Source organism: Brachyhypopomus gauderio, chromosome 8 (assembly GCF_052324685.1).
Source record: "Brachyhypopomus gauderio isolate BG-103 chromosome 8, BGAUD_0.2, whole genome shotgun sequence".
NCBI classification, from domain to species: Eukaryota; Metazoa; Chordata; class Actinopteri; order Gymnotiformes; family Hypopomidae; genus Brachyhypopomus; species Brachyhypopomus gauderio.
Window position 1 is genome coordinate 8,251,981 of NC_135218.1, and position 14,831 is coordinate 8,266,811.

General features: G+C 41.2%; 1 protein-coding gene across 1 annotated transcript; it reads right to left on the reverse strand.

Moving 5' to 3' along the window:
- Positions 1-2,064: 2,064 nt before the first annotated feature.
- LOC143521383 (potassium voltage-gated channel subfamily A member 2) lies at positions 2,065-8,926 on the reverse strand. Its single transcript, XM_077014180.1, has 2 exons — positions 7,980-8,926; positions 2,065-7,044 (listed from the first exon to the last, which is right to left on the reverse strand). Exon 2 carries the CDS (start codon positions 6,904-6,906, stop codon positions 5,428-5,430), a length of 1,479 nt encoding a protein of 492 aa, XP_076870295.1. The 5' UTR covers positions 6,907-7,044; positions 7,980-8,926; the 3' UTR covers positions 2,065-5,427.
- Positions 8,927-14,831: the final 5,905 nt, after the last annotated feature.

Consider the following 14,831-nt stretch of genomic DNA (forward strand, 5'->3'; position numbering starts at 1 on the left):
CTTCGCAACCAGGAAGTGAAGTCTGGGTGTTTAAGTATGCCCGGAATGTGGGCGTGGTGGTGAGACAGGTGAACGTGATTATGTTATCTGCTATTCCTGACAGTGTGATTATGTATATGCGTTTGTATGTATGCACATATCATTTTGTCTCAGAAAGTGGCATACGAAAAAGACAAGCGTCTCAAAGGAGCTGAAATATGAGTTTGTTGTAGCCTACTGTCTGTGCTAAGGTCTATCGGCTTGAAAGTGGGTGCAACTCTGATTTTGTAATTTTTCAATGTATTAATTTTTGTATTTTTTGTATAGTTGAGACCCCACTGCCAAACCTAAAACACCAGAGACTGTTCTAAGATAAATCTTCGCTTTAGGGGCTGACTGAGATCACGTGACCGTAATTTATTATTTTTGTGTTTCTTTGCTGTCTCGTGCTACGTAAACAAAAAGACACAAACGGGACCAACGCACTGCGTCTTCTTTACCTTACATCAGAGCGGCTAGGAAATTAAGTATCCCACGTTACTTGTGTGCCCAGGTGCTACATTGGCTACATGATATATCTCTGTGCTTGACCTGTAGCTTTGATAGATCAATATATTGTACTAGTTATTTATTTTATTTATAGAGCAAAGAGACATTTAGAGTGAAAGGGGCATGCAATCAGCAAACCTGAGTCAAGTGAGTCAACACTGGCTTTATTGTCTGATTGCTAGTATAAAACTATGAATTTTGAATAATGCATAAATTCTGCTTTATGACAAATAAATAAAATGCTGCATTGTGCTGTGGTGGTTTGGGGATTCTCCTTTAAGAACAGCATGTGTCTGTCTCCCCTGGCTGTGTTTTTTTCACTCCACCCATCATGGAGTGAAGGAGTCATGGCGCATGGGAACTTGTGTTCTTGGAACTAAGACCAGACCATATGGCAGTTTAGGCATGAAGAGGGGAGATGGGATCATGGAGCTGCAACTGGAAGGAAAATTGCTCAGTGTATTTCAGTGAGAAGATAAATGAGACTGGAACACCTCTAGGGGGCAGTAGAGATACACCAATGTGTGCTCCTCTCCTGAGCGTCCTGTTTCACCACTTCTTCACTTGCCTTGAAACCTGTTCAGAATATACTAGAAAACCAGGGCTGCTCACCTTCCTCCAAAACCTTTTGGGTGCCCCCACTTTGTCATTTATGGCTATTACAGTTTCTTCTCATAATCCAAAATAAACCAAGCCACCCAACATTCAGAAATGCTGTAAATAGGTGAATGAGATTAATAGTTAATTAGTGAATGGCTCTGTGCAATTTGTAAATCGCACAAAACAGGATTAGCTATAATGTTCGGTTAATTGCAAAAAGAGTAGAGCATGGACTACTTTAGAAAATTAACAGTGTGAGAACTGCATCTCATGATTCATAAAGGTGTCATAGTATTATCTGCACCTCTTCCTCTCACTGTGTCAGTTTTGCCTGTTTCTCAAACATCCCATCATCACCCCCCACTGTCTCTCCCCCTCATCTCCTCAAATGCAGCCTTGAACCCCCCTCTTATTCTGTCCTTCTCCCATGCACGCTCTCTTAGTACCCGAGTCTTTATTGTTCTCCTCACTGAAGGATCTATTTCTAGCACACACTTGCAAATGTATACATTTGTAGAAGAGCTGTTGTTATAAAGCTTCCTACCAGTCATTAATAAATAAATTCTAACAGCAAAATGTTTCTGATTTGTCTTGGAGTGCTGTGAAACAGTGTAACCATGCTTTGATTCCTTTTCTAAAATTATCCAAGTGATAGTTCAAAGCTTGCTCTGAGCACCACTGTGGTATTCAAAAAATGCACAGAATGGAGGGAGATGTTCTGCTAGGCTTTTCACCTCTCTCTCTCTCTCTCTCTCTCTCTCTCACACACACACACCACACACACACACACACATACACACACACACACACACACACACACACAAAGTGGACATGGAAAAGAAAACTGCAAACACATGTTTGAGATTGTTTCTTCATTTCTTTGTTGATGAAACAGATACATACTCATATATTTTAAGTCATTAGATTGTCCTTTTGTACTATTAAAGTGCATCTCATTCAGAAATGTAGAAGGTATTGAATTTCTTTATTTTCCTCCTTACCCATTATTTTTTTTATATTTTTGCACATTTTCTTGCTGTAGAAAATAAATAAAATGGCTGTACTGTAGGACATACTACAAATGGGAAGATATAAAAAGTATTGGCTACATGTTAGAAGAGATGTGTGCTTCTGGTCTTCTTTGCAGCCAGTCTTGGAGAATCAAGAGTGTGTTACAGTAACAGATATCAAACAGATCAGAGCATATTTGCTCATCTTTAGATAATTATTTGCATTATATGCTGCATGTGTGATGTGTGGATCTGCCCAAAATCTGCATTACTTGAACACACCTATAGGCCAGTGTTGTAGAATTCTAAGCTGGTTGTGTTGCCTTAAGCATAGTTGGCTATGAGCTCTATAACCCTTCATTAAAATGCTGGAGCGCTGGACAGATAAAACACTTTACACTGCATGCCATACATACACACAAAACACAGTGTTGTATATTGAGCAATGGAATCAGAAGGTTTAAAGCCTACCCTTAAGTCATATTCAGTCAAAACGTGGCGCTAACTCTAATTCAGTCATTGGATCTTGCGCTGGATGATATTTCACTATTATAATATTTAATTAAGATTAAGATTTAATGCATGGTCTTTCAATGATCAATTCAAAGAAAACTGAGTAAATAGTGTTCAGTGGTGAAGCACATATGTTGAGACTGTACAGTGAACAGCAGTTTGATAAAATGGGGCAGTCACACTTTCAGATCAGATTTTCTTCTACATTTTCAACCAACACTTCTTCAACATTTTTAGCCACTTGCAGTCTTGTATTACAAACCAGAACTGCATATATAAATACACCATAAGAAAAACAGTGATGGTTTTTGTTTGATAGGCATCCTTCTAATCCTTGGCAATAGAGTCAGCATATGTTGCAATGACAACAACATGCCTCACAACATTCATTGCTGCTTACAACATTCATTGCTTAAACAGAAACAGCTAAATGGACAGTTTAACAACAAACACAAAACAGGAAGTCAAAAGGTGCACCTGGTACAAGTGTGATGATGGCGCTTTGTGAATCCTCCACTTACAAAAGTGCTAAATGTGCAGTGAGAAAGCAGCTATTTGCAGAGGTACATTTTTCATTGTTACGTCTGGCTCTCTGGCTCATAATATGTCCTGGTCACAATCATTCATGTCTGATCTCTTTGATAATAGCAATGAAATAAAACATTTAGTTTGTGCAAACGTGCTGATGATACATCCTTCTCATGTACAATATGCATGTTCATTCCCAAGCAAAGAATAAAGTGTCTAGACTGTTTGCATGATAGTTGTTATATGTATTTTCTTTCTATAGGCACTAGCTACCAGGTTCATCCATTTTAGGAGTCTGCTTTTCTAGTCTGAGCTCAAAACATGGTTGACACCTGTGTGGAATCACCTGCCTTGAATGCACCACCACCTACAATCTTAGATGAATGAAGAAACTTCATTAATGTTACAACCAGTTGTTTTTCCTTTGCACTTCATATAAAATGAAAAGCATAAAAGCACCATTGAACTCACTGCACTGCTCAAGCTGTTCTGGGCAACTGAGAGTCTTTACATACACACACACACACACACACACACACACACACACATATATATATATATATATGTGTGCAATATATTAAAATGCAATATATATATATGTATATATATATTGAAGGCAGTCTCAAAAATGGAATAGATTACATTATTTTAACATTCTCAAAGGAAACAAAGGAAATAGGACCTAGTGGTCCATGATGTTCTCGCACGTCTGCCTCGCTCTCCCCCTGCCGCCTCCCCAGCTCTGTCCTTGTCAGAAGAAGAGTGAGAAGGACACGTGTGCTTGGCTCACTGGCAGACGCAGAGGGAGGCTGAAGGGGACCTCAGAGGAACAGCACCCTGCAGTAGCAACTGCTGCAGTGCACACCATCCACGTACCGCAGTCACATACTGCTGCTCCACTGCTAAATAGAGCCGTTTAGGCACCCAGGAACAAGTTCTACTAAAATATATACATATAAGATAATTCATGAAAACAGCACTGGTGTCCAGGATTGTCACTGTACAGCACATACCAGAATCATGCAGATATAAGTATCTGCATGTACACAGAAGATACAGATATAGATGAAAAAAAACTGGCTAGTTTTACTTCTGGTTTGTTGAACAGAAACTTCATGCTGCTAAGTTTTGACGTCATGCAACGTTAGTATTAACACAAATATTTCTTTGTTGTTTAAAGGCAGAACATGGTGGGTTTAGTGGTTAATAATCTCCATCAAATCTATGATTTCAGTATTATAAGCAATCTGAAGAAGCCCAGAAATAAAAATCAAAATTTATATCAGTGCTGTGAATTTATGGATTAAGCAATCGTTTGATAGGGGATAGTATAAATTACATATGGCTTGTTTAGGTTCAAGGTACTTTGAATCCCCTACAAACTAGACAATCCTAGTAGCTAGGTAAATTAAAATGCACGTGCACTGAATGCTGTTGGACAAATTGCAACACAAAATAGTGTTTTGATGTTATAATATACATTGGCTGTCATTGTTCTAACTGCTAGACAGTGCCATTAAAAAGCTGCAGTGTTAGCAATGACATTATTGTGAACAAACAATGGCACAGAAACATTCAGTTTGTCTTAAAAGCTTTGCAATAGGAGTTTGTTAGTGAGAGGACAGGTGCAATTAGTGCATTTCCATCATGGTGCTATGTGCACTGTGCAGATTATCATGTTCAGATGATCAAATTCAGATTATCATGTTCAGATTTTCAAATTCAGATTATCATGTGCAGATATGATTCTGTCCGATGTTTATCTTAAGCAGCAGCAATGGAGGTTGTTTTTATATTCTTGTATCATTATTACACAACTTAAGAGACTTAAGAAGCCTTTTAGGACAGGATACTTTAGCAATCATGCATACATGGTACAAATTATTTTATGTATTTTCTGTGATTAAAGGTCTGAACACTAATAGTAAGATTGTCCATTCTGTGCTATTCTGTTTCTACTGTTCAGCTCCTTTAGTGTAAGGTTTGATATTTGAATGAGTCATACAGTCTAAACCTAATTGCATGCCGGCTCAAATGATTAATTGGATTATGGAGAGGATCTAATATAGAGGCCTAAAATGGTAGAATATCTAAGTCTGTGGGACAGGAAATCTCAGTTACAGGGTTCATGACATTTCCTGATCATCTTTAAAAGTGCTACATTACAGCTTCTAGACTTCTGCAAGACTTGAGAGTTGCATCTCGGCCATTCTTGCCTCTGACGTTTTGTTAATATGATCTTAGGTGATTAAACATCTGTTAGCATTTTTTTGATGTTGACATAATTTGTGTTGGCCAGAGTGCATTCGCCTTTCTTGAGATTCTCTCCCTGCACTTCCTCATTGCTTTTGTTCACCACATCCTGGATCTCCATATAGTCCGACTTGCTGATGGAGGAACCACTTTGACTTGTTTTCAGTTCCTCTTGGGAATCAACATTGGGGACGTTAACCTGCAGATACTGGGCCTGTTCTTCACCCTCTGTCTCACGATTGTAGAAGTAGTTGAAGTTTGAAACAATGACAGGCACAGGTAAGGCAATGGTTAGCACACCAGCGATGGCACAGAGAGAGCCGACAATCTTCCCACCAATGGTAGTGGGTACCATGTCTCCGTAGCCAACAGTCGTCATGGAGACTACAGCCCACCAGAAGGCATCAGGGATGCTGTAGAACTGGGACTCGGGTTCATCTGCCTCGGCAAAGTAAACAGCACTGGAGAAGAGGATGACTCCGATGAAGAGGAAGAAGATGAGCAGGCCGAGCTCCCTCATACTGGCCTTCAGGGTCTGTCCCAGAATCTGGAGACCTTTGGAGTGGCGGGAGAGCTTGAAGATCCTGAAGACCCTGACCAGTCGGATAACCCTCAGGATGGCCAGAGACATGGCCTGCTGCCCCTGCTGACCGTCTTCCGCTTTCTCGGCCAGTTCTGTTCCTAGTGTGATGAAATAGGGGATTATGGCCACCACATCAATCATATTCATGATGTTCACAAAGAAGCTGGCTTTACTGGGGCAGGCGAAGAACCGAACCAGGAACTCAAAGGAAAACCAGATTATGCAGAGTGTCTCTAGTATGAAGAAAGGGTCAGTGAAATAGGTGGATGTGTAGTCGGTAGTAGAGTTGTTATTGTAATTGCGTTCTTTACGCATCTCCTCATCACTGCGGAAGACAGGCAAAGTCTCCAGACAGAAGCTGACTATAGATATAAGAATCACCATGACAGATATAATGGCTATAATCCTGGCTGGACCTGAACTTTCTGGATACTCAAAAAGCAGCCAAACCTGCTTTTGAAACTCATTATCAGGCAATGGCCTCTCCTCTTCTTTGATGAACCCTTCATCCTCCCTGAACATCTCAATAGCTTCTTCTCCAAGTTGATAAAACCGAATTTCCTCTGAGAATATATCCAAAGTCACATTCACAGGCCGACGTAGTCTTCCTCCAGACTGGTAGTAGTAGAGGATGGCATCAAAGCTTGGACGGTTCCTATCAAAAAAATACTCATTCCTTAAAGGGTCAAAGTATCTCATCCGCTTTTTTGGGTCCCCAAGCAAAGTTTCGGGAAACTTCGAGAGGGTCATGAGCTCTGTCTCGAAACGCAGACCTGAAACGTTGATGACCACCCTCCTGCTGCCCCCCTGCTCAGGCTCGGCGTCGTAGTCCTGAGGGTGACCAGGGTGGGCGGCCGCCTCATCCGAGGGGTCACCTGTGGCCACCGTCATCACACAGGAGGGTGAGGCCTGCACCTTTCACCTGAACTGGGCACCAGAGAGTGGGAAAACAGAGGAAGGCAGTCTGAGAGGTAAGGTGCTCTGTGCCGGACGGCCGCTGCGGCTCACAGCGTTTCACTCGAGGATTCACTGAAATACAGCAAGCAAAGACAGCTGAACGCCTACACTGCACTTTTGGCAATAATAATAATAACAACAGCAATAATAATGATGGTGGTGATAACAACAACAATAATAATAAATAATAATCAGGCATTATACAATCTGTTTAGACATAAAACAAATAAAGTGTAATCATTAGCTAAATAGTTCTCTCAAGTTCTCCCAGTTAAACAGAGAAAAAACAGTTCTGCAAGATCCACATCTTTAACAAGAGTGAAACTATGCAGATGCATCCTCCCCCTCAGTGGAACTGACCGCATTTGATAAGAAAGGTTCCAACTCTCAAATTCCCATTCAGTCTCCACAAGCAAGTCATGTCCACAAGGAAAAAGTAAACAATTTCATGGAAAGCTGCACTCAGCTTACTTACAAGAACATCAAGCACCCATAATCATATGTGGAAACGTGTTTATTAATCAAAGTCTTGTCTGTGCATTCTGTGCTATATGACACTTGACATAAGTCTCTGTCAAATCCACTCCCCCACCACCCCAACAATACATGATGTCAATAAATGTGAACTTTACGTTTTTTTATTAGCTACTTAGATCTTAAGAAGGTCACATGTTGCACAATATTCACATTGTTGTTAGATGAATGCTAGTTCAAAATGGTGCTAGTGGAATCTAAAATATTCAACAGCAGCAGGCAATGAAATATTAAACTGCAGGAAAATATATTTTGAGCGTATCAAGTCTACACACCCCCACCAGCATTGATTTTGTAACTGAATATTGCTACGCAAATAAAATCTTAAAGGAACAAGTGTATGCTATACTCGCAAAACATAAATAACTTAACCTGACTTGTGAACACTGTTTAGCATCTTCAGGTGATGTTTAGCAAAAGAAAACAGACCAGTCTATATCATCAGTATCACACACAGATAAAGGCTACTGTACCTGTCTGGATAAACTTCAGGCACCGGTGCGTCTTTCGTCTTGCTGCTAGAAGTGGCAACACGCTCCTGTGGCCAAGACAGCCCGGGTGCCCGTTATTAAAACGCCAGATTAGTCCGATGCCGTCAATTCCGGCCGACGTCTACCCTGGCTGTCGGCGCACCGGCGTATTGTGCGGAGGGATGGGAGGAGAAAGGAGGAGGGGAGAGGTACAGTATGCGGGTGTGTCTTCCTCTCCCCTCTCCTTGGTTTTCACGGCAGGTTGTTTGAGGAGGGCGAGAGGGTGCACAACGGGGAAAGACGAACGGGGAACGTGCACTTCACATATTCACGCAATGATGCGCACACCAGACAGCCGTGAGAAAACCCGATTCACTAGAGGCAGCCACGTTAGAGCTAGAAGCATCCGCATAGATGTCAGGTATAATTTTGGACCGTTTATTGGAAAAAATAGTTTCACTCGCAAAGGTTTTAGAACCGCAAACTGACGCATTTTGGTATCAGACTTCTTATAAACACAAAATTAACTTTACGTACGTCTGAGCAAAGTCTGAGCACTTTTCCTTGTTTTGAGAAGATCTATTGAAACGTGTGACTAGAATTTAGATCGTGTAACTGTAATGTATATAATGTATATAACTGTAATGTCCGCGCTTAAACATTAAATGGCAACCTCGCAAATTGAATGTCACGCATGTCACGCACGGACGGCCACCAAATTGAAAGTGGAATTATAAAAATCACCAAAAAGCCTCAACAGGCAGTTATTAGTCCCAGCATCTCTCCGTCAGCTCCCTCTCTGTACCTTCCTCCTTAGAAGGTAATAGACTTTGTCGCAATATGATGAGTTATCACAAGCAGCCATGATTATACTGCTTGTGGTTAGTTAATGTGTTAAGTCAAATCTGCAGTCAGGTATTGCTGTGCATACCAACGCGACCACGCGGACGGCCAGGATGAAGACCAGTCCAGTTGCACTACAGAACTTCTTACTTTAACCGCAGAGTTGGCAGTTTATATAGTGTCCTCGCGACCTGCTGCAAGATTTGCACCCGCCACTACATTGTGTGAGTTTAGAATTACTCTGGCAAATGGTTACATCAGAAGTCAAAAACGTTAACCGACGGAAGGTCTAGCAAGCCATTCTCAACCGATTTAATTTAGTCGGAAACCAGAACCTACAAACTAATATGAGAATGCAGTGGGTAAAAGAGTATCAGACTAATGTTTCTGATTAGTGACACAGGGTCCTGTTGTACTTCCTCTATGGACAAGGACAATGTATATTTGAATCCAGTGATATTGATTCCAGGTCAGTCTACACCAGAGGTTCTGTAAACCAGGAGAATGCACTGGCACTGACATCCAACGTTTAGGATCAGCAGTGTCATCCATCAGGCATTTGTCTAACCCCATAAAATCCTACTATTACAAGACTGCATCACAGATATCATATGTATTTTATCTGTAAATAAATCATTTATTTGTTCACACCATCATTAGAGTTCATTGTGGAAGACCTACACTGGCATGCACATATTATTATATATTTTTTTACAATTTTTAATATTTGTAAGATCTATGCCCTTTAATAAAGATGCTCTTAATACCTCTGCTCCACAACCAGACTGAATAAAAAATTCACCTCCAGTGCACATCTGTGTATGTGCTATTGCAGGATTTGCTTGAGGGAGAAGCAGACAGGCTGGGGCGACACACAGCCAGTGCCCAGGACATGGTTTCTATTCCACCCACTGCTGCAGTACCTGCACTGTACCTTTGGAAAGACTGAAGGACATACCCCCCCCCCCCCCCCCCCCACGACAGACAGCAAAACAGAATCCAAGCACAAGACACAACAAAGCAGAATGTTACTTTTATGGTGACTTTGACATCCAATATCAGAAGCACATTGCAGAGAGGTTGTATACCTGTATAACATTCAGGTCATTCGTAACTCTTTACACTGTTAAGTATATATTAATGTATTCATGTATAAAGGCTTTTCTGATGCATGCCTCCTATGAGACTTGGGTGCCCTAACAGAAACTACTTGCTTGAATCTTAGTTGCCATCAGCTTAACAAAAGGAAGAGGCACTGGTATAATTTGTCTTGCTTTTAAAAGTGAAAGATACCACCTGTTAGCTATTAGGTGTTTAACTCATGACACACCCCTAAATGTCATCAATCTCATTCAGTGACTGTATAATATTGTTCTGTATATAGATCTTAACCAGAGCTCAGGTAGACTAGATTCAGCCACTGCTGTCATTGGATGGTACTCATCTTGTTACTATGGTGACAAGCACCGGGAGCCCTTTCTGCAGGCAGAGAGGGAAAGCATAGCAGTGACATCACAGAGGACCAGGAAGTGCTGGCATTGAGCTGTAGATGATGCTGTGGATGATGGGTCATGATGTCTGAAGATCTACTGGCTGATCCATGATGGGAAAACACCTAGAGTCAGCGTTTATTACACCTCATCTTCTTCAGGATGACATCAGATTTCTTACAGTGACGTTAAAGGAAAGATCCAAATATTTCAGGCATTTTTTAGTGTTTCGTGTTTTTTTCTTTCTCTCTGTATTTCTTTACAAAAATGCATTCTCCTAGAGTGAGATCATTCAGTATGTAGTAGAGTATGTAGCAGAATTAGACTAAAACCACAGTAATTTCTACCACTGTGTGATGATTTGGTGCTGCTGAGCCTGTTATTTGAATGTATTCATCTCTTATGTAATGTCATAGAGGGGGATGCCCTCATCTCTGCTTTCACCTCACGTACTTATGACACTATGTAAAACAGATTCTCATTTCTGAACATCAGGCTCTTCTACACCACTTACTCAAGGTCTTCTGTGTGTGTTACTGTACCACTGCAGATCATAGTGATTCTGCATCTTCAAGGACAAACTCTCCACCCTTCCACCCGTGCCACTCTGAGGGCACCTCGCAAGCTTTTAGTTTCACACTCCATTTCCTGTAGGACCATGGACCATAAATAACAGCGCTGTTTAGTAGCGGAGGAAGGTGATGCTGCAGTGGACAATGGGGGTTCTCCTTTAGGCCAATATTAGACTCGACTTTTTCAATGTCACCTGGTGCTTCAGGATACATTTACTGCATACATACCAGGAAGGATCCAGGTTGCATTGACATAAATTCATAAAAAGTACATTTAGAACTACTTGCACTGCTGTAGGATCTCGGTTGTGTGTGGAGGTACATCTGAACGCACCTCAGTAAGGTTTATGAAAGAGCTTCTCTTATACCCACCACCATTTTTCACATTGTATTGGAAAAGTCATTTGATCTAATATGTTAGCAAGAACCTCACATACAAGACACCTGTGTGGGCTCATCAGGCCAGGCTGAGCTGAGATCAGTTTTTATTACTGGTTACACTTGTAGGAAGAGTATAGCCATGTCCTTAGATTTAGGCCTGAGAGTTCTACAATAGGGACATATCATTAGTCTAAACTAATGTTAACATGCAGTGGATAGAGTGCCCACGACTTCCCTCTTTAACTACTGTGGATTCTGGTGTCCTAAAGGTCAGTACACTTGAGGGACCTAGTGACTGATTTGTAGTTAAATGTTTTATGAAGAAAAATCCAGTGGTTTCATTTTGATGATATTTCTAATGGGAAACTGTAAAGAAAAACTTATAATATTATTATAACTCATATTATTATATATATATCATATTATATATTTATTTTCACACATAAATGTGATTCCTATGAGAATCAAATGATGAAGATGGTCAGGTTTTATGTCCAAGCCTTTTGATCTAGACAGACAAAGTGAGTATTGGGAAATACTTGCAAGAAATCCAGGATTGAGATTTGTTTTCCTCTCCCGTGATTTATGGCTTGACAGTGGGTAGTGCAGGAGTGTCAATGCTCTGGCCCCAGCACACACACACACACACACACACACACACACACACACACACGCGCACACACACACACACACACACACACACACACACACACACACACACACACACACACACACACACACACACACACACACTGGACAAAAACACACTCGTGCTTATACACATAAACACACACATACACACGTGACCTGCTTGTGCACAGATGCTCTAACCAAGCTGTGCAGAGGTTTCTTGTTATCATATGCATACATCGACATTCACACACACATAGAGGTAGAGGTCACCTGTCTCCCATTCTTTTTGCTCTGCCTCTTGAACCAAGGCCAGAATATGCTGTAATAATGGTATGTTTTACTGCACTTACAGAAACACTATTGAACAAGGCATCTGTCAGTGTATGAATACGATCAAATGCATTCAGATACAAGATTAAACTTTGGCTGCCACTTTTACAATTTTGAAAGGTATCGCAGTTGCATACTTTAATGTGGACCCAAATGCAGATCACATGAGTCTAGCAAGTTGTAACTAGTTTTATTTTCCATACTTACATTTAACCAGTAACAGATCAATATCACAATGTTACTTGATTTGATGAACTAGTAGCAGTTATTGGCCGAATATGTCAAGTATATCTGATCAGTGTTTTAGGCATTATGTACCTCATCCTATTTTGCAAAGAATAGATCATAGACAACTTGTGAACATTAAACAGCCTGACACCGAATAATTAATAAATACGTGCTTGTTGCCTTTAGTTTTGCTTTGAACATTTCGGTTGAGACCTACATCTCTGCTTCCTTATTTTTTATCTGCATGTTCTTCGCCCATGACTCAATGTCTATTTTGTAGGTAGCATGCCTTACAAGCATTATTTTAATGCTTTTCACTTATATGGTTATATGGTACTTTTGATGTTTCCAGGAACAAATGTGTCTGATTACAGCCACCAGTAGAAGAACGCAACAATAAGAATTTTGAGTCCAAAAAAGAAACTGTAAGCGCCAATGAGTGTAATGTTGCTTTAAGTACTTTAAGTTGAAGTATAATGTTACATTAAGTACTTTACGTAATTTGGCACAGAATAGTTCAAGATTCAAACATCCAGTAAGGTTTTATGATGAAGATCAGCTGTTTGGTTTATTAGTTAGACCTTATATTCTATGTATAAACTATCAAGCACTATACAGTGTTCCACTGAAATATAGTGTATATAAAAATATATTATGAGAATACAGTAAGGATAATTTGAATTTAATAAGTACATGAAAAAATATTTTGAAACGTGTTAAAAAGTACTCTAAATGTTATAAATGATCAGTACTTTAACTGCTGAACCAAAAAAAACACAAGTGATGAGGCATCTGGTATTCACAAGGTCATAATTGGCTGGCGGCCACATGCTCCCTGGGGAACGATGGAGCCCAGCCCAGCCTTTCAGCCATCTGCAGGGCCTGATGGGAGAGGCAAGTGCTAATGTTCTCCTCTGAACTCTGAGGTGCTCACCAACGCTGCCTGCATGCAGAGGTGACATCAGAGGAGCCACAGGTCCCACATACCCCTGACTACAACTACACTGCACTGAGGAGAGCAGAGGGAGCATACTGACAATTTGGGCTCAGCATCCACAAACCTGGATTAGCCTCTTTGATTTGACCATGCTGATATTTACATTGCATAGCAATATATTTAATATGAAATGAAATGTGCCATATTTTGTCAGCTGTGATTTTTCACCGCAATCGAAATTTGTCCTCCGCATTTATCCATCCGTGCAATTAGAACACACACACACACACACACACACACACACACACTAGTGATTACTAGGGGGCTGTGGTGCCCACATGCCCAGAGCGGTGGGCAGCCCTAGCCTAGTGTCCGGGGAGCAGTTGGGGTTAGGTGCCTTGCTCAAGGGCACCTCAGTCATGGCCTCAGGCCTGGGAATTGAACCCACGACCCTCCGGTCACAAGACGAATTTCCTACCACTAGTATATTTCATTAAACAACCACAAATGAGATGGTAGTAATGGGATGAAGGATTTTAAGACAATGTTGACATGGACTGTGCAATACAAGTGACTGCTCTGTGCGTAATTATATCAGCAGTTAAGCATGCAACCATGCTCTCCGCAACACAGCGATCTAATCTCTACCCTCACATAAACACAGAGATCTAATCTCTACCCTCACATAAACACAGAGATCTAATCTCTACCCTCACATCAACACAGAGATCTAATCTCTACCCTCTCATCAACACAGAGATCCAGTATCTCCTCTCTCCTCAACACAGAGATCTAATCTATACCCTCACATCAATACAGAGATCTAATCTCTACCCTCACATTAACACAGAGATCCAGTATCTCCTCTCTCCTCAACACAGAGATCTAGTATCTCCCCTCTCATCAACACAGAGATCTAATCTCTCTCAGGGGCAGTCATGGCCTGGCGGTTAGGTAACTGGTCTTGTGACCGGAGGGTCGTGGGTTCGATTCCCAGACAAGCCATGACTGAGGTGCCCTTGAGCAAGGCACCTAACCCCAACTGCTCCCCGGGCGCCGGGCTAGGGCTGCCCACCGCTCTGGGCACGTGTGATCCACAGCCCCCTAGTAATCACTAGTGTGTGTGTGTGTGTGTGTTCTGACTGCACAGATGGGTTAAAAGCGGAGGACAAATTTCGATTGGGGTGTAAAAATCACAATTGACAAAATATGGCACATTTGTTAATCTCTACCCTCACATCAACACAGAGATCTAAACATTAACACAGAGATCTAGTATCTCCTCTCTCCTCAGCACAGAGATCTAATCTCTATCAACACAGAGATCTAATCTCTACCCTCACATTAACACAGAGATCCAGTATCTCCTCTCTCCTCAGCACAGAGATCTAATCTCTACCCTCACATCAATACAGAGATCTAATCTCTACCCTCACATTAA

What these genes read in the sequence shown, in the direction of transcription:
- LOC143521383 (XM_077014180.1), bottom strand. Translation starts at nt 6,906, where the DNA reads ATGACGGTGGCCACAGGTGACCCCTCGGATGAGGCGGCCGCCCACCCT.